Source organism: Salmo salar, chromosome ssa01, assembly GCF_905237065.1.
Source record: "Salmo salar chromosome ssa01, Ssal_v3.1, whole genome shotgun sequence".
Taxonomy (NCBI): Eukaryota; Metazoa; Chordata; class Actinopteri; order Salmoniformes; family Salmonidae; genus Salmo; species Salmo salar.
The window spans coordinates 27,671,215-27,689,862 of NC_059442.1; the positions used below are offsets into that span (position 1 = coordinate 27,671,215).

The window sequence follows — 18,648 nt, forward strand, 5'->3', positions numbered from 1 at the left end:
ATGTTATAGTCCCGTACCCCTTAAATATTCAACCTCCAGCTGCGTACCCCCTCTAGCACCAGGGTCAGCGCACTCTCAAATGTTGTTTTTTGATCATTGTAAGCCTGCCACACACACACACTAAACAATATATTTATTAAACATAAGAATGAGTGTGAGTTTTTGTCAAACCAGGCTCGTGGGAAGTGACAAAGAGCTCTTATAGGACCAGGGCACAAATAATAATATAATAATAATCAATAATTTTGCTCTTTATTTAGCCATTTTACATATAAAACCTTATTTGCTCATCAAAAATTGTGAACAACTCACCACAGGTTAATGAGAAGGGTGTGCTTGAAAGGATACACATAACTCTGCAATGTTGGGTTGTATTGGAGAGAGTCTCAGTCTTAAATAATTTTCCACACACAGTCTGTGCCTGTATTTAGTTTTCATGCTAGTGAGGGCTGAGAATCCACTCTCACATAGGTACGTGGTTGCAAAGTACGTCAGTGTCTTAACAGCCCGATTTGCCAAGGCAAGAAACTGAGCGCAGCCCTATCCAGAAATCTGATTAACTTAAATTTTCACAGAATCGCTTGTTGCAATTTCAATGAAGCTCTCTTGTTCAGATATCGGTAAGTGAACTGGAGGCAGGGCATGAAGGGATAACAAATCCAGTTATTTGTGTCGTACGTTTCGGGAAAGTACCTGCGTAATTGCGCACCCAGCTCACTCAGGTGCTTCGCTATATCACATTTGACATTGTCCGTAAGCTTTAGTTAATTTGCACACAAAAAATCAAACAATGATGGAAAGACCTGTGTGTTGTCCTTGTTAATGCAGACAGAGAAGAGCTCCAACTTCTTAATCATAGCCTGAATTTTGTCCCACACGTTGAATATAGTTGGAGAGAGTCCCAGTAATCCTAGATTCAGATCATTCAGGCGAGAAAAAACATCAGCCAGATAGGCCAGTCCTGTGAGAAACTCGGCATCATGCAAGCGGTCAGACAAGTGAAAATTATGGTCACAAAAGAAAACTTCAAGCTTGTCTCTCAATTTAAAAAAAAAGTGTCAATACTTTTCCCCTTGATAACCAGCCCACTTCCGCATGTTGTAAAAGCATTACATGGTCGCTGCCCATATCATTGCATAATGCAGAAAATACACGAGAGTTCAGGGGCCTTGCTTTAACAAAGTTAACCATTTTTATTGTCGTGTCCAAAACGTCTTTCAAGCTGTCAGACATTCCCTTGGCAGCAAGAGCCTCTCGGTGGATGCTGCAGTGTACATACGTTGCGTCGGGAGCAACTGCTTGCACGTGCGTTACCACTCCACTATGTCTTCCTGTCATGGCTTTTGCGCCATCAGTACAGATACCAACACATCTTGACCACCAAAGTCCATTTGATGTCACAAAGCTGTCCAGTACTTTAAAAATATCCTCTCATGTTGTCCTAATTTCCAGTGGTTTGCAGAAGAGGATGTCTTCCTTAATTGACCCCCTCATAAATGTAACGGACATATACCAGCAGCTGTGCCAGGCCCGGCACATCTGTTGACTCATCCAGCTGTAACGTATATAATTCACTGGCTTGTATGCGAAACAGTAATTGTTTCAACGCATCTCTTGCCATGTCACTGATGTGTCATGAAACAGTGTTGTTTGATGAAGGCATTGTCTGTATAGTTTTGTTTGCCTTTTCCCCCAGCATTGTCCCAGCCGTATCTGCGGCAGCAGGAAGAATTAAGTCCTCCACAATAGCATGGGGCTTGCCTGTCCTAGCCACTCTGTAGCTCACCATATAAGACACTTCTAACCCCTTTTATTAATAGTATCTGTTGCTTTTATACGTATTACTACTCGAAAGTCATCTTTATTCTCATTTAAAAAACTCCAGTGGCTTATTTTTCTAATTGTCATGTTTTGTTTCTAAATGTCTGCGCAAGAGTGAAGGTTTCCCGCAAGAGAGTAACGGTTAATGCGACTGGATGTTAATTATTAGACCAGGCTACCTGTATTTTACATTGTGTTGTTATTTCACTGAACACTAGGTTTAATTACATTTTTGGCAGTGAAACGAGGCTACTCAGGCGAGAGAAAAAATACTTTTAAATGTGATTCACATTTTATTTGGCGTACCCCCGACGGCATTGCCCGTTTGGGAATACCTGTACCAGAATATACGAGTATTGCTGTCATCAAAACAATATATGTTTCATGCAAGAAGCACATCAATCCACAATTTACAGGTAATGTATACAATTTATAGGTAATGATCATCTTTCTCTGGAAGACAGAAACAGCTGATTGATCTGCTAACCGTTTTTGTAAGGTACCAAAACATTTCCTCTGGGGTTTATTAGCTTCACTTAAAAAACTGAACTGGAAGTGAAAAGGTCTGTGCTACACAATAAACAAAAGGGTGATTATTTTTCCAATGAGCTCATATAGTAGGGCTTTGCTTTGAGAAGGATGATCAACCGAAGCACAAATAGTTCAAAGCACTAATATTGCACTCAAGCAGCAAGCGGCATCCTTCAACAAAAGATTTTGCATGAACACTTTATTTCCACCAAGGTTTTACAGTACTTTAGTGCCTCACTCACTGCTTAGCTGACAGAAAATTAGTTTTACTGATACTTATAATTAAAGTGCAGTACACTGTCCAGATATTAACTCCCAAACCTGCTTGGACCCTAATGCTTTACCAATCCCTGTAATCGATTTTGGCTAATCCCACAAGGCATCTCAATCCACATTATTGATATTTTCACTTAGCAGAAATAGCAAGTGCCATGTCTTTGTTTAAGACCTTTTCACCATATTGAGGTGGGTTATAGACTACAGTATTTTGAAAAGATTATAAGTAAATTAAGTGTTTGATGTGTTTATCTTCCAATGGCAGTTCTCAACACATCACCAATACCAGTGCTCTTTATGATTGCATTTTGTACAGTACTGTGCAGCTGCAGCTGCAGCATTTTTCTTGTGTGATATAACCTCAAAGACTTGATGCCCCTACCTTGGCAGGTGTGTGTTTGGGTTTTAGTGAGGTTAGTGTCAGGACTGCTGCTCCTGTGGGCTGCTGGGTGCTGTGGCCCCGTAGTCCTGTACCCGAGATGGGGAGCCTGCAGCCTGGAACAACAGCTAGGGAATCACGCACAAGAGGGGCCAAGGGCTCCTCCACCACCGCCATCATCCCCATCACCATAATCCCTCTGCCCTTACCAGGCCCTCCCATAACACTGGCTTCTAATTCCAGCACTCCACCTGCTTCTAGAGAGAGCCTCCTCTTAATGAGGACTGGGGGTGGAAATGATATGGCATAAAACTGGATTAATGGGATTATCGTAGTTTTGCATAAATTAAGTGAGTAAAGCTCCCAACCTGCGTTGAGATAAAAGAAGTGATAGCGATATTCTCATAACAGAAAGAATACAAGCACTGAGCAGAATGGATTTGTTAGGTATGAAAGTATTGTTAATGATTTAAAGTTGATCTTGAACATCTCATCATCCCTGACCACTGGTGAGTTGAGCCTGAAGTTTATTATGAATCTATTATATGATTAAAGCTCATTTAGTTTGTGAAAATTCCATTTTATATTGAGTGAGCTTGCCATTTTTATCTGATTTATTTTGCTACCAAATGAGTGTAATTGCCTACTGTAAACTACAGTGTGATGAAACAGTATGAATCAGTGTAATATTATTGTAGTTTTATACTCCAGATAAACGAGAATGATAATTCACCCTGATATTGTGTGATAGCTTTCTATAGTTCTGCAAACTGTAGTCATAATCTGTGACAAAAGGCATCTTTGTAAAACAGGTGATTGTGTCGAATGAAACAGAAACTTCTCAAGCATAAATTCTGTATCAAACACCCGCAAGGCATACAATCAAATACAGCGAGTTGGAGAACTGACAGCAGGTGCAGAGTCATGCTTTCAGAAACACCTGGGATGTTTTCAGAAAGCTGAAGAAAAGCATGGTGGTGTGTAACACCTGCCTGTAACCCCTGCGTCCACTCCACAGCAAGCAAGGGGAACCCATTCCCAGAGAAGCAGCCAGCCAGAATAGTCCATTGAATGGAGCATCAGCCAGGGGCAGTATCCGACACATCCCCTTTAACTGGACACCAAATAGCAGAAACAGACACACTTACACTCACCACCTGATTCTCAGCCAGATGGTTGGCCTTTTGCCGTCGGAGGTCAGACTTGATGAATGCTGTAAGATTTAGAGAGAGGAAAGGCACTTCTCAGAAACATATATTCAGGAATGCATGGGTCATACATAGCATACATATTTAGGAATACACAGGACATGTATAGCCTTTGAAACAATATGAGAAATGTCCTACTGTATATAGAAAATGTGTTCATTTTCATCATGATCATTATAAGTCACTAGAGGGCATTATTACTCCATGATGAATGTTAGACACAGCTGTTATGCAATGTCTGCTTGACTGACACAATGAGTCATGCACTACTAGAGCCCCATATAATGTGGATCACATAACATGTCACTGTGCTTAACTATAACAACTGCAGGCAGAGGAGTCCAATGTTCAATCAACTGTAAAGCTACTCTGGGGTGGGGGGGGGGGGCAAACTCTACCTGTCATGATGGTCCCTATGAGGAGGAAGACACATAAAAAGATGTTCCCAGCGAATGTGCCAAAGTGGTCTATGATCTTCCCTTGACCGATGGTGAATATGATCCCAAATATCTGGAAGATGGAGGGCAAATGAGCGGAGTCAGCATGAGAGTTGATCATCTCTAAACACATTCATACATACAGTAGACCTCATGCATACAACAAACCTTTCGATGCTGTCATTAGTATGGTCCCTGTTACCTGAGCTGAACAGTTGAGCAGGCCTGAGGAGGTGCCCTCACCCTCTGGGAAGGTCAGCTCCACAGCAAACTCAAAGCCAAGTGGCAGGTATCCAGTCATGAAGAACCTAAAGACATAGGAGGTTTATCGGTGTTGTTGGTACTTGAGCTAAAGAGCACTTTTACATTTCATGCCTGCTGACTATGCTGAGAGAAAATCAACTCCACAATCAAAAACCCTCTGAGGCCATTACCTAGCATACCCTTTAAACCTTCAGCTCTTGGTCATCTCCTTTACACATCAATTAACAAATGATAACATACTTATTCAATGCCAAGGTAAAATAATGAATGTTGCACAGAATCATTAAAATTAGCTTGTCTGCCACAACACTTTACAAAAAATGTTCTTTTAACACAACTAATCAGTGTCTCAAGATGTTGTCTGTCTCTTCTCACAGAGTGGCTGTTTAAAGAGCAAGGAGACAGTTTGTAATGTAAATAGCATACAGTGTTCTTGGAGTGCGACCAGAAAAGAAGGCCTAGTCTACCCTCTCTTACAACTGACATGTTAGGGGTGGGAATAGCTGAGAAATGCAAATCATTCACAAACATCATTGTGTTTGCTCACAGTGTTTGTTCACTCTTACCCTAGAGCCCCTGATGTCACAAACACCACCCATATGTGGCCTAAGTTCAGGGTGAAGGCATAGACCACCATTCCCATGAAGGACATGAGATACACAGCCAGGGTAGTCTGTCTGGGGAGAGAGGTAAATAATATTAGTTTGTTTTATCCTGCTTTTGCCTGTATGAAATCTACTGTATGTATGTATGTATAAACAAAAAATGTCTAACTTTATTTGGTGCCTTTTTCACATCCTGACCAGTGAGAATGGTCATCTTGCCATAGTAGAATGATCAGGGCGTGGCAGGGGGGTTGTTTTGGGTGTTTTGGGGTTGGTTTGTTTCTAGGGGAATGTGTTCTAGTTTTCTGTTTCTATGTTTCATTTTCCATGTGTGGCCGAGTATGGTTTCCAATCAGAGGCAGGTGTCTTTTGTTGTCTCTGATTGGAAGCCATACTTAGGCAGCCTGTTTTTCTTTGGGTCTTGTGGGTGTTTATTTTCCGTTTAGTGATTGTACCTGACGGAACTGTTGAGCGTTTATTATTTTGTTGTGAAGTGCTTTTCATTAAAAGTAAAAGATGACCACTATACACGCTGCGCCTTGGTCTAATCCTTTCGACGCCTGTGACAGCCTTGCTCAATATTGTATAACCCATATAGGATTTGAATGAGTCTGCAATGTTTTTATCTCATCTGGATATTGCTTTTACATAACATGGCCACAAAGCACTTAAGAAAAGTCCCAGTCCTGAAACTTCCCAGGGGCAACACTGCCTGTGAGACCTACACACAGCACCAGCAACAAGTTCCAGTTCTCAATTGGCATGCAGAACTGTTGGATGAGGCTGGCTGTGGCTTCACTGTCAACACCTCCCATCCCATTCTTTATGAGAAGAAAAACAAGATTCCTAAGACCCCCTTAGCATAACTCTGGCATATTCTGGCCTAGATCAACATGCTTACTATGGTGAAGCTCTTCCTGTACAACCACAAGTGAAACATTGCTCCACTCAGCTGTTGTTGTTAATACAACTTAGTCCTGTGACTCTCTCACATGGATGTATGTCAACAACAGAAATATGGGTTGACTGCTTTGGCTGAATATATTAAAATGGCATGTGAAGAATTGTTCTGTTTTAGACTGCTGGGTGAAGTGAGGGTTAGGGGGCTAGGTTGGCAGGTAAACACTTGGTTTTGGTACTGTAGTTGTTATTCATAAATGTGTAAAACTGGGTGTCAGCTGCTACTGAACCACATAGATGAATCATTGTTTGTTCAAGATCAGGTCAGAAGGTGTTTGATGAATGGCTGCTCTGTGGTGAGAAACAACAGCCTGTTTTATTTGACTAAAACAAATAGAAAGGTAAAACGGAATTAGACATTGTCTGTGCAGATGTCTGAATGACTGCATGAATGTCCCCGGAGCTTCCATTCCAACAGGCCAGTACTTCAGCTGATAGGATGCTTGGACAAAGCCTGTCAGCTTAGATATGCAGGGAGACGCATCAGATTCCACACTCAGTTCCTCCAGAACCTCAGTGGTTCCCACTTCCAACACAAATACTTCATCCACCTAGAAGCCTGCCTTTGAATAGGAGATTTAAAAGACTTTCATGCAGAAAGTGCTTCATTTAGAGTGGCTAATGAGAGAGGCTGTTGTGTGCAAGAGCCCAGCCCATCCAATATCATATTGGGTTTACTGTTTTGTAACCCGGAGCTCAAGAAAGTATCACAACATTACTGATTGTTACCTTTTCAAGCTATGGTATGTTTGACAAGGAATAAGTTATTGGGATACAATATATACGACTTACGAGTAAGCTTAGGTAGATACAGTGAATCTGGTTACTGCTTGAGCATGAAAGCAGAATTAACTAGACTATACACAATAGTTTCCACGAATCACCTTTTAATCAGTAATTAACAGGGCAAAAGGTCTCAAAGATGACTCATCAGCAGTTACTAAACCTTTTCTAACATGGACAAATTACAACATTGCAAACAAATAGAGTTTTGGTGACTGACATGACTTACATTAACCACATTCTTGTTTCCTTCATGTTTAATATTTACATAATAACCACTAGATGGAGTCTGATGGTGTCAGAAAACGAAGATAATGTTATCTAAATAAAGTGTTCGGTTGACTGACTTGATTACAGAGCTTGACCAAAAAGCTTCAGAGGATCATGACATTTCCTGGGAATCTTCTTGTGTCATCAGATTAAAGATTAGAGTCAGCAGCCTTGTCAGCAATCAGCTACAGCCACACTATTATAATCGTATGAAATGTGTCTTAGGTGGGGACTGGGGACCTTGTGTATGTTACCTTATTTAGTTACTTAGTTCTAAGAAAGACCCACTGAGATATCAAAGTCACAAAAAAAGAGTTGTATCTAGGAGCATAATTCTGATGTAATAATGTGTGTTTAATTTCAGTTAAGTCTTTCTTGGGTACTCTCAAATGTTCAGTCCTAGGAGGGATAAGAGTGTCTTACTTGTAGGTTTTGGTCTTGTCCAACCAGATCCCACATATGAGGGACCCCACCATCCCGGCAATGACAATGGTGAGGCCAATTCTCCCAGCATTCACCTCTTCACCCTTCGGGGAAATAAATATTTTACTTATTTGGGGAGGGAACAACTCAATATTTTCCTTTGAATAAGTGTGGCTATAACTGCAGGTCATGGCCAGTTGGGTTAAGATTTGGGGTGAGACTTACTGGATAATGCTCAATTATCATCCGGTTCAGCAGTGTGGAAACAGCATAGAAACAACCGACATTCAGCCCTGCAGAAAACATAAAGAAACATGTTGTCACGGCTCTCTACGAGAGGTGAGTGTAGGAGTCAGGTGCAGGAGAGGAGTAAATGCAAACAAAAGTTTTTAATAAAGTCCATCCAAAACATACAGGCACAGGACCTAAATACACAGTCCAAAAACACCACTAGAACAAAATCTAGGGAAAACACCTGAATGAAGTAATGAACAAAATCACATCACCCAACATAAAAACAGGGAAACTAAAATAAACCCGCACGAAACAAAGCGGGTAGGGAGAAAATAAATACCCACAATAATCAACCTAAACAAGGAAAAGGTGCACAATCAAAACAGACAAGACCAAACGAAAAATAAAAAAAGGATCGGTGGCAGCTAGTAGACCGGCGACGACGACCGCCGAGCACCACCCGAACAGGGAGAGGAGCCACCTTCGGTAGAAGTCGTGATAGTACACCCCCCCCGACACAGCGCGTCGACGCCGGCCTTTGAGGACGACCCGGAGGATGAGGCGCAGGGCGATCCGGACGGCGGTTGTGGAATTCACTCAGCAATGATGGGTCCAAGATGTCCCCCCTCCTTACCCAGCACCACTCCTCCGGGCCATACCCCTCCCAATCCACGAGGTACTGCAGGCCCCACATCCGGCGCCTAGAGTCCAGGATGGACCGTACAGTGTACTCCGGTGCCCCCTCGGTGTCCGGGGGGGGGGCGGAGGGACCTCCCGCACTCCAGCGTCCTGCAGTGGACCAGCTACCACCGGCCTGAGGAGAGACACATGAAACGAGGGGTTAATACGATAGTGAGGGGGAGCCTTAACCTATAACATACCTCGTTTATTCTCCTCAGGACTTTAAATGGCCATACAAACCGTGGGCCCAGCTTCCCGGCAGGGCAGGCGGAGGGACAGGTTTCGGGTCGAGAGCCAGACCCGGTCCCCCGGCGCGAACACTGGAGCCTTACTGCGGTGGCGGTCAGCGCTCACCTTCTGCCATCCACCAGCCCGTTTAAGAGACTCCTGGATGGCTCTCCAGGTCTCCTTTGAGCGCTGCACCCAATCCTCCACCGCAGGAACCTCGGTCTGGCCCTGATGCTATGGTACCAGGACCGGCTGATAGCCCAACACACACTGAAATGGTGATATGTTCGTGGAAGAGTGGCGGAGTGAATTCTGGGCCATCTCGGCCCATGGGACGAACCTTGCCCACTCTCCTGGCCGGTCCTGGCAATATGACCGCAAAAACCTGCCCACATCCTGATTAACTCTTTCCACCTGCCCATTACTCTCGGGGTGAAAACCAGAGGTCAGGCTGATCGAGACCCCCAGACACTCCATAAACGCCCTCCACACCCGGGATGTAAACTGGGGACCCCGATCAGAAACGAATGTCCTCAGGCCGGAAGACGTGTGTAAACAGGGCCTCTGCGGTCTGCAGGGCCATAGGCAGACCGGGCAAAGGGAGGAGATGGCAGGACTTAGAAAACCTATCCACAACGACCAGGATCGTAGTGTTCCCCTGTGATGGAGGAAGATCGGTGAGGAAATCCACCGACAGGTGGGACCAAGGCCGCTGTGGAATGGGAAGGGTCTGTAACTCCCCTCTAGGCAGGTGTCTAGGAGCCTTACACTGAGCACACACTGAACAGGAGGAGACGTACATCCTCACGTCCTTAGCTAAACTGGGCTACCAGTACCTCCCTCTAAGACCCCGCACCTTCCAATCAATACCTGGATGACCAGAGGAGGGTAGTGTGTGAGCCTATCTGATCAATCTATCGTGAACACCAAGCGGAACGTACTTCTGACCAGCTGGACAACCTGGTGGAGGGGGATCTGATCGTGATACCCGCTCGATGTCCGTGTCCACCTCCCACACCACCGGTGCCACCAGGCAAGAGGCCGGAAGTATGGGAGTGGGATTGATCGACCGCTCCTCGGTATCATAGAGACGGGACAGTGCGTCAGCCTTAGTGTTTTGGGAACCTGGTCTATACGAGATGGTGAAGCGGAATCTGGTGAAAAACATCGCCCACCTAGCTTGACGGGGATTCAGTCTCCTCACCGCCCGGATGTACTCCAGACTACGGTGGTCAGTCCAGATGAGAAAAGAGTGTTTCGCTCCCTCAAGCCAATGTCTCCACATCTTCAGGGCTCTGACCACAGCCAACAACTCCCGGTCCCCCACATCATAGTTTCGCTCCGCCTGACTGAGCTTCCTAGAGAAGAAAGCGCAGGGAAGAAGCTTGGGGGGTGTGCCCAAGCGCTGTGAAAGCACAGCTCCAACCCCAGCCTCAGACGCATCCACCTCCACTATGAATGGTAAAGAGGGGTCTGGATGTGCCAAGACGGGAGCATCGGTGAACAGAGCCTTCAGACGACCAAAAGCTTTGTCCGCCTCCGCCGACCACCTCAAACGCACCGGCCCCCCCTTCAACAGTGAGGTAATGGGAGCATCCACCTGTCCAAAACCCCGGATAAACCTCCGGTAGTAATTGGCAAACCCTAAAAACCACTGCACTTCTTTGACCGTGGTCGGAGTCGGCCAATTACGCACGGCCACAATGCGGTCACACTCCATCACCACCCCAGATGTGGAAATGTGATACCCCAGAAAGGAGATGGATTGTTTGGAAAACACACATTTCTCGGCCTTGACGTATAGGTCACGCTCCAACAATCGTTCAAGTACCTTGCGCACCAGGGACACATGCGCGGCGCGTGTAGCGGAATAGATCAGAATGTCATCGATGTAGACCACCACACCCTGCCCGTGCAGGTCCCTGAGAATCGTGTCTACAAAGGATTGGAAAACTGCTGGAGCATTCTTCAACCCATACGGCATGACGAGGTACTCAAAATGGCCAGATGTGGTACGAAACGCGGTTTTCCACTCATCTCCATCTCGGATACGCACCAAGTTATACGCGCTCCTGAGATCCAGTTTTGTGAAGAAGCGTGCTCCGTGGAATGACTCCACCGCCGTGGCGATGAGAGGTAGTGGGTAACTGAACCCCACTGTAATGGAATTTAGACCTCGATAGTCAATAAACGGAGGCAGACCTCCATCCTTCTTCACAAAAAAGAAACTCGAGGAGACGGGTGACATGGATTGCCGAATGTATCCCTGTCTCAGAGATTCAGTGATATATGTCTCCATAGCCACTGTCTCCTCCTGTGACAAGGGATACACGTGACTCCTAGGAAGTGCAGCGTTAACCTGGAGGTCTATCGCACAATCCCCTTGTCGATGAGGTGGTAATTGGGTCGCCCTCTTTTTACAGAAAGCGATAGCCAAATCGGCATATTCGGGGGGGATGCGCACGGTGGAGACTTGGTCTGGACTCTCCACCGTCGTCGCACCGATGGAAACACCTAAACACCTACCTGAGCACTCCTCTGACCATCCCTCTAGAGCCCCCTGTCTCCACTAAATTTTAGGATTGTGATCAGCCAACCAGGGAAACCCCAGCACCACCGGAAACGCAGGAGAGTCAATGAGGAAGAGACTAATCCGCTCCTCACGCCCCCCTCGCGGCACCATGTCCAGTGGAACCGTGGCCTCCCTGACCAGCCCTGACCCTAGTGGTCGACTATCTAAGGCGTGCACGGAGAAGGGTTGGTCCAACTGAACCAAGGGAATCCCTAACTTATTAGCGAACCCACAATCAATAAAGCTCCCCGCTGCGCCTGAATCTACTAGCGCCTTATGCTGGGAGTGAGGGGAAAACTCAGGAAAGGAAACATACACATACATTTTACCAACAGGGAGCTCTGGGTGAGTCTGGTGCGGACTCACCTGGGATGTTCGAGCAGCGCTCTGCCTGCCCTCTTGACTCCCAGACGAGCTCCTCCAGCACCAGTCAGCAGTGTGTCCTCTATGACCACAACTGGTGCAGGAGGAGGCTCTTCCTCCAGTCGGCCTAGCGGCATCACTTCCCGATTCCATGGGGATCGGAGCAGGTGGGCTGGGGGGTGGAACGAGCAGGACCCGATCAGGACGCCCACGGGCAGCCAGCAAGATGTTCAGTCGAATGGACATGTCTATTAACTGGTCCAAGGTAAGGGAGGTGTCCCGACAAGCTAGCTCCCTGCGGACGTCCTCTCATAGGCTACACCTATAATGGTCTTTCAGGGCCCTCTCATTCCACCCTGCGCCTGGGGCCAGGGTCCGGAAATCCAGCGCGAAGTCCTGTGCGCTCCTCGTCTCCTGCCTTAGATGAAACAGACGTTCACCCGCCGCTCTACCTTCAGGTGGATGGTCGAACACAGCCTGGAGGCGGGTGAACTCGGGTAATCCTCCCTCGCTGAGTCTGGGCCTTCCCAAACTGCGTTGGCCCACTCCAGGGCTTTCACCGAAAGGCAGGAGATGAGGGCGTTAACACTCTCCTCTCCCGAGGGAGTTGGGCCAACGGTTGCCAGGTAAAGCTTTAATTGGAGCAGGAACCCCTTGCACCCGGCAGCCGCTCCATTGTACTCCCTCAGGAGCGCGAGTCGAATCCCGCTGGAGCTGGATACCGTTGGAGTGGGTGGTGGTGCAGGCTGAAGAGTGGCTGATGATGGTGTAGGGATACCACTCCTCTCCCATCTCTCCATTCTCGCCAGTACCTGATCCATAGCCGTTCCCAACTGGTGGAGAACGGCTGTATGTTGGTGTACACGCTCCTCCATGGAGGGGGAGGGCGCATCTGCTCCTGCTGACTCCATAATTGTGGTGCGGGTTTCTGTCACGGCTCTCTACGAGAGGTGGGTGTAGGAGTCAGGCGCAGGAGAGGAGTAAATGCAATCAAAAGTGTTTAATAAAGTCCATCCAAAACATACAGGCACAGGACCTAAATACACAGTCCAAAAACACCACTAGAACAAAATCTAGGGAAAACACCTGAATGAAGTAATGAACAAAATCACGTCACCCAACATAAAAACAGGGAAACGAAAATAAACCCGCACGAAACAAAGCAGGTAGGGAGAAAATAAATACCCACAATAATCATCCTAAACAAGGAACAGGTGCACAATCAAAACAGACAAGACCAAACGAAAAAGAAAAAAGGATCAGTGGCAACTAGTAGACCAGCGATGATGACCGCCGAGCACCACCCGAACAGGGAGAAGAGCCACCTTCAGTGGAAGTCGTGACACATGTACGTTTTGTTTCTGCACTCTGAGTATTTTGCAGGATCTGTAGTCTGCAGAGAAGCAGGTCTTTATTTAGTTTGAGCGAGGAGGCCTGCAGGGAGAGCAGGCGGATCCACATGGGACACTGTGTTTGGGTTTCACTGGCCCTGTCCTAAAGGAAGCCTAGCAGACACACACATGGAACCCATACTAGCCTGTTCAACCTCTCTTTCGTGTCGTCTGAGATTCCCAAAGATTGGAAAGCAGCTGCGGTCATCAAAGGGGGGGGGGGGACACTCTTCCCAAACTGCAACAGACCTATATCTATACTACCCTGCCTTTCTAAGGTCTTCGAAAGCCAAGTTAACAAACAGATTACCGACCATTTCGAATCCCACCGTACCTTCTCCGCTATGCAATCTGGTTTCAGAGCTGGTCATGGGTGCACCTCAGCCACGCTCAAGGTCCGAAACTATGTCTTAACCACCATCGATAAGAAACAATACTGTGCAGCCGTATTCATTGACCTGGCCAAGACTTTCGACTCCGTCAATCACCACATCCTCATCGGCAGACTCAACAGCCTTGGTTTCTCAAATGATTGCCTCGCCTGGTTCACCAACTACTTCTCTGATAGAGTTCAGTGTGTCAAATCGGAGGGTCTGTTGTCCGGGCCTCTGGCAGTCTCTATGGGGGTGCCACAGGGTTCAATTCTTGGGCCGACTCTCTTCTCTGTATACATCAATGATGTTACTCTTGCTGCTGGTGATTCTCTGATCCACCTCTACGCAAACAACACCATTCTGTATACCTCTGGCCCTTCTTTGGACACTGTGTTAACAACCCTCTAGACGAGTTTCAATGCCATACAACTCTCCTTCTGTGGCCTCCAACTGCTCTTAAATACAAGTAAAACTAAATGCATGCTCTTCAACCGATCGCTGCCTGCACCTGCCCGCCCATCCAGTATCACTACTCTGGACGGTTCTGACTTAGAATATGTGGACAACTACAAATACCTAGGTGTCTGGCTAGACTGTAAACTCTCCGTCCAGACTCACATCAAACATCTCCAATCCAAAGTTAAATCTAGAATTGTCTTCCTATTTCACAACAAAGCATCCTTCACTCATGCTGCCAAACATACCCTCGTAAAACTGACCATCCTACCGATCCTCGACTTCAGCGATGTCATTTACAAAATAGCCTCCAATACCCTCCTCAATAAATTGGATGCAGTCTATCACAGTGCCATCCGTTTTGTCACCAAAGTCCCATATACTACCCACCACTGCGGCCCTTCAAAACAGGTACTGTGGCCCCAATTTAAGGCACTTCCGGTTGGCACAGGAAGCTTAGAATCGACACGTTGTCATTGGGGTAGGCTTTTACACAATCCTGAGTTTTAAGTCTTTACGTTAAGAATTGACTGATTTACACAGGGTTGAATTGAGTGATTTTCACAATCTGCAGGTTGGTTATATCAAAACACCTTTAGGGTGTTTTTAACAACTTCCGGTTGCTACAGGAAGCTTAGAATCGACACAGGTAGACCTCACAGTAGCCTGATGGATTGTCATCGAAGACAGGTTCATAAGGCATTTACCATCACGAATTTGCCATGCTCAAAAATACTGCAGAAATGCAAAATTGACTGGCCCGATGAACTCGGGATGGCCGGGCAGTGACTGTGGTTCCTCTCCATTGCTCGTTGTGGTGTTTTCATCATGTCCATTTGGTGATATTTTTTCACTATTGAATCATATTGCAAATGCACAGTACATTTGCAATATGTTTCAATGGGCATTTACCATCACGAATTTGACATGCTCAAAAATACTGCAGAAATGCAAAATTGACTGGCCCGATGAACTCGGGATGGCCGGGCAGTGACTGTGGTTCCACTCCATCGCTCATTGTGTTGATTTCATCATGTCCATTTGGTGATGTTTTTTCACTGTTGAATCACATTGCAAATGTGCGTTACATTTGCAATATGTTTCAATGGGCATTTAGCATCACGAATTTGTCATCGCTCGTTGGTGTTGATTTCAGAATGTCATTTTGGTGATTGTACATCACTGTTTAAACATATTGTCATTCTGACACCAAACTGATACCATCTGACACCAAATCCACTTTTTCCAACTCGTTTAGAAGCCAACAATCACATATTTCAGAGCAGGCCCATAATTCACAGCGCCTTCAGTTTAAACCATAAAAAAACATAAAACACGTAGTTACGTTCTAGCTGCGGGTCCAGCTTTGACATTATGTGTAGGTCTATGTGAGGCGACCCCAAATCCCAAGTTTTGGCTCGATAGGTCATTCTGTGCCCGAGCAACGACCTTAATTGGTGCTGAAAATCCACTTTTTCCGGGCGTTGCTACGGGGTCCTTGAATGAGCTATCGGACAGAAACGTTGGGGTCCGTCTCGATGGGCCGAGGCGGTTTCAATGCACCTAGTCTTGTGACTCTGGGACATTTCTAAATGTCGCAATTTTCGTGATGTCAAAATTAATTGAAGTTATTGCAACTGTACGAGGCTGTTTCTCGGTCTGAGAACCGTCTAGAGCCACATAACTCACCGTGCACTATCGACTTGAGCTCTAGAACAGGTTTCTAAAGTTTCAGAGCTCTAGGTCTGAGGGTTCTTTGACAGTTCAAACAAAGGTAACTATTGCAGACTCTGTGTGTCTCTAGGCCCCACACTGTGTCACTCCATCCTTGCTGTGTGTGTATAATTTTTTCTTGCAAATCTGATGGGATAAATGACTGATTTACAGTTCATGAGGGTTACCTAGTCACACATATGACGTTTCAAAATGATCTGACTTTTTTAACCCTTCAAAACAGCTACTGTGACCCATATTTAAGGCACTTCCGGTTGGCACAGGAAGCTAAAAGTAAACACATATCCTCATTGGGGTAAGCCTTTACAGAATCCTGAGTTTTAAGTCTTTATGTTAACCTGTTAGGGCTAGGGGGCAGTATTGACACGGCTGGATAAAAAACGTACCCGATTTAATCTGGTTACTACTCCTGCCCAGTAACTAGAATATGCATATAATTATTGGCTTTGGATAGAAAACACCCTAAAGTTTCTAAAACTGTTTGAATGGTGTCTGTGAGTATAACAGAACTCCTATGGCAGGCCAAAACCTGAGAAGATTTCAAGCAGGAAGTGGCCTGTCTGAGAAGTAGTGTTTCATCTTGGCTCTTTTTATTGAAGACTCAGGATCTGTGCAATAACGTGACACTTCCTACGTCTTCCATAGGGTCTCAGAGCCCGGGAAAAAGTTGAACGATATCGAGGCAGGCTCTGGCTGAAACACTTTATCGCTTTTGGCAAGTGGCCACTCAGAGTACTATGGGCTTAGGCGCGTGCCCGCTTCGACCGAATGCTTTCTTTTCCTTTGTCTGTTTATCTAAACGCAGATTCCCGGTCGGAATATTATCGCTTTTTATGAGAAAAATGGCATAAAAATTGATTTTAAACAGTGGTTGACATGCTTCGAAGTACGGTAATGGAATATTTAGAATTCTTTTGTCACGAATTGCGCCATGCTCGTCACCCTTATTTAGCCTTTAGGATAGTGTCTAGAACGCACGAACAAAACGCCGCTGTTTGGATATAACGATGGATTATTTTGGACCAAACCAACATTTGTTATTGAAGTAGAAGTCCTGGGAGTGCATTCTGACGAAGACAACAAAGGTAATAACATTTTTCTTATAGTAAATCTGACTTTGATGAGTGCTAAACCTGCTGGGTGTCTAAATAGCTAGCCCTGTGATGCCGGGCTATCTACTGAGAATATTGCAAAATGTGCTTTCACCGAAAAGCTATTTTAAAATCGGACATATCGAGTGCATAGAGGAGTTCTGTATCTATAATTCTTAAAATAATTGTTATGCTTTTTGTTTATCGTGAGTCATTTAGTAAATTCACCGGCAGTGTTCGGTGGGAATGCTAGTCACATGCTAGTCACATGCTAATGTAAAAAGCTGGTTTTTGATATAAATATGAACTTGATTGAACAAAACATGCATGTATTGTATAACATAATGTCCTAGGGTTGTCATCTGATGAAGACCATCAAAGGTTAGTGCTACATTTAGCTGTGGTTTGGGTTTATGTGACATTATATGCTAGCTTGAAAATGGGTGTCTGATTATTTCTGGCTTAGTACTCTGCTGGCATAATCTAATGTTTTGCTTTCGTTGTAAAGCCTTTTTGAAATCGGACAGTGTGGTTAGATTAACGAGAGTCTTATCTTTAAAATGGTGTAAAATAGTCATATTTGTGAAAAATTGTATCTAAGTATTTGAATAACGCGCCACAGGATTCAACTGGCTGTTGAGTAGGTGGGACCTAGCCCATAGAGGTTAAGAATTGACTGATTTACACAGAGTTGAATACAGTGATTTTCACAATCTGCAGGCTGGTTAAATCAAAACACCTTTAGGGTGTTTTTTACAACTTCTGGTTGCTCCAGGAAGCTTAGAATCGACACAGGTAGACCTCATAGTGGCCTGATGGATAGTCATCAAAGACAGCTTCACAAGACATTCATAACCCACATAGGCTTGAGGTTGAATTAAGGGGAATTGGCAATGTATTCCTATGGGGAGAAAAGTCATTGCAAACTTTTTGATGTTAACACCTTTTTTTCACTGTTAAGGGTTAATGCCACATGGTCAAGGTTATGCTTGCACAGATCGGGAGGACCTTAGGAACATTCCTGTGGTTAAATTGTCCTTCTAACCCTAACGGTTCCGCCGTTGTCCCCCAAAAGCACCTGGAATTTAGGGGCAGGCTTAATTTTGGGCCTACTTTTTTCACAGCTGCTGCTCTCAGAGCGAGCTACGGTCAAGCGGGGCATCTCGTTGAACTCGGCACAGCCTAGAGATAATGGTAATGCCATTGCAGGCTCTGTGTGTCTTTAAGCACCGCACTCTGTCACTCCATCCTTGCTGTGTGTGTATGTGTGCGTGTGTGTGAGAGCTTTTCTTTGACATCTGTTGGGAGAAATGACTGATTTACAGTTCATGAGGGTTGCCTAATCACACATATGAAGTTGTGGAAAGATCTGACCTTTTTAACCCTTCGAAACAGCCCCTATGACACCATTTTAAGGCACTTCTGGTTGACGCAGGAAGCTGAAAGTGAACACATATCCTCCTTGGGTTAGGCTCTTATAGAATATTGAGTTTTAAGTCTTTACGTTAAGAACTGACTTATTTACAAAGGGTTGAACGAGTGTGTGTTATTTCAGAAAATCACAGAA

The 18,648-nt window shown here is 45.3% G+C and overlaps 1 protein-coding gene across 4 annotated transcripts in view; it reads right to left on the reverse strand.

The window, feature by feature from the left end:
* Window positions 1–18,648, reverse strand: part of flvcr2a (FLVCR choline and putative heme transporter 2a) — a 45,942-nt gene that overhangs the window by 2,953 nt on the left and 24,341 nt on the right. Inside the window, exons 4-10 of one of the 4 annotated variants that reach the window (XM_014182463.2) lie at window positions 8,183–8,250; window positions 7,958–8,061; window positions 5,483–5,593; window positions 4,855–4,960; window positions 4,614–4,725; window positions 4,162–4,220; window positions 3,011–3,123 (exon numbers count right to left, since the gene is read on the reverse strand). In XM_014182463.2, coding sequence (XP_014037938.1) covers window positions 3,049–3,123; window positions 4,162–4,220; window positions 4,614–4,725; window positions 4,855–4,960; window positions 5,483–5,593; window positions 7,958–8,061; window positions 8,183–8,250 — 635 coding nt within the window. In that variant the 3' untranslated portion in view covers window positions 3,011–3,048. Of the gene's footprint in view, window positions 1–3,010; window positions 3,124–4,155; window positions 4,221–4,613; window positions 4,726–4,854; window positions 4,961–5,482; window positions 5,594–7,957; window positions 8,062–8,182; window positions 8,251–18,648 lie in introns of all 4 variants that reach the window. The other 3 variants (XM_014182394.2, XM_014182447.2, XM_014182330.2) reach the window with 3 other exon arrangements.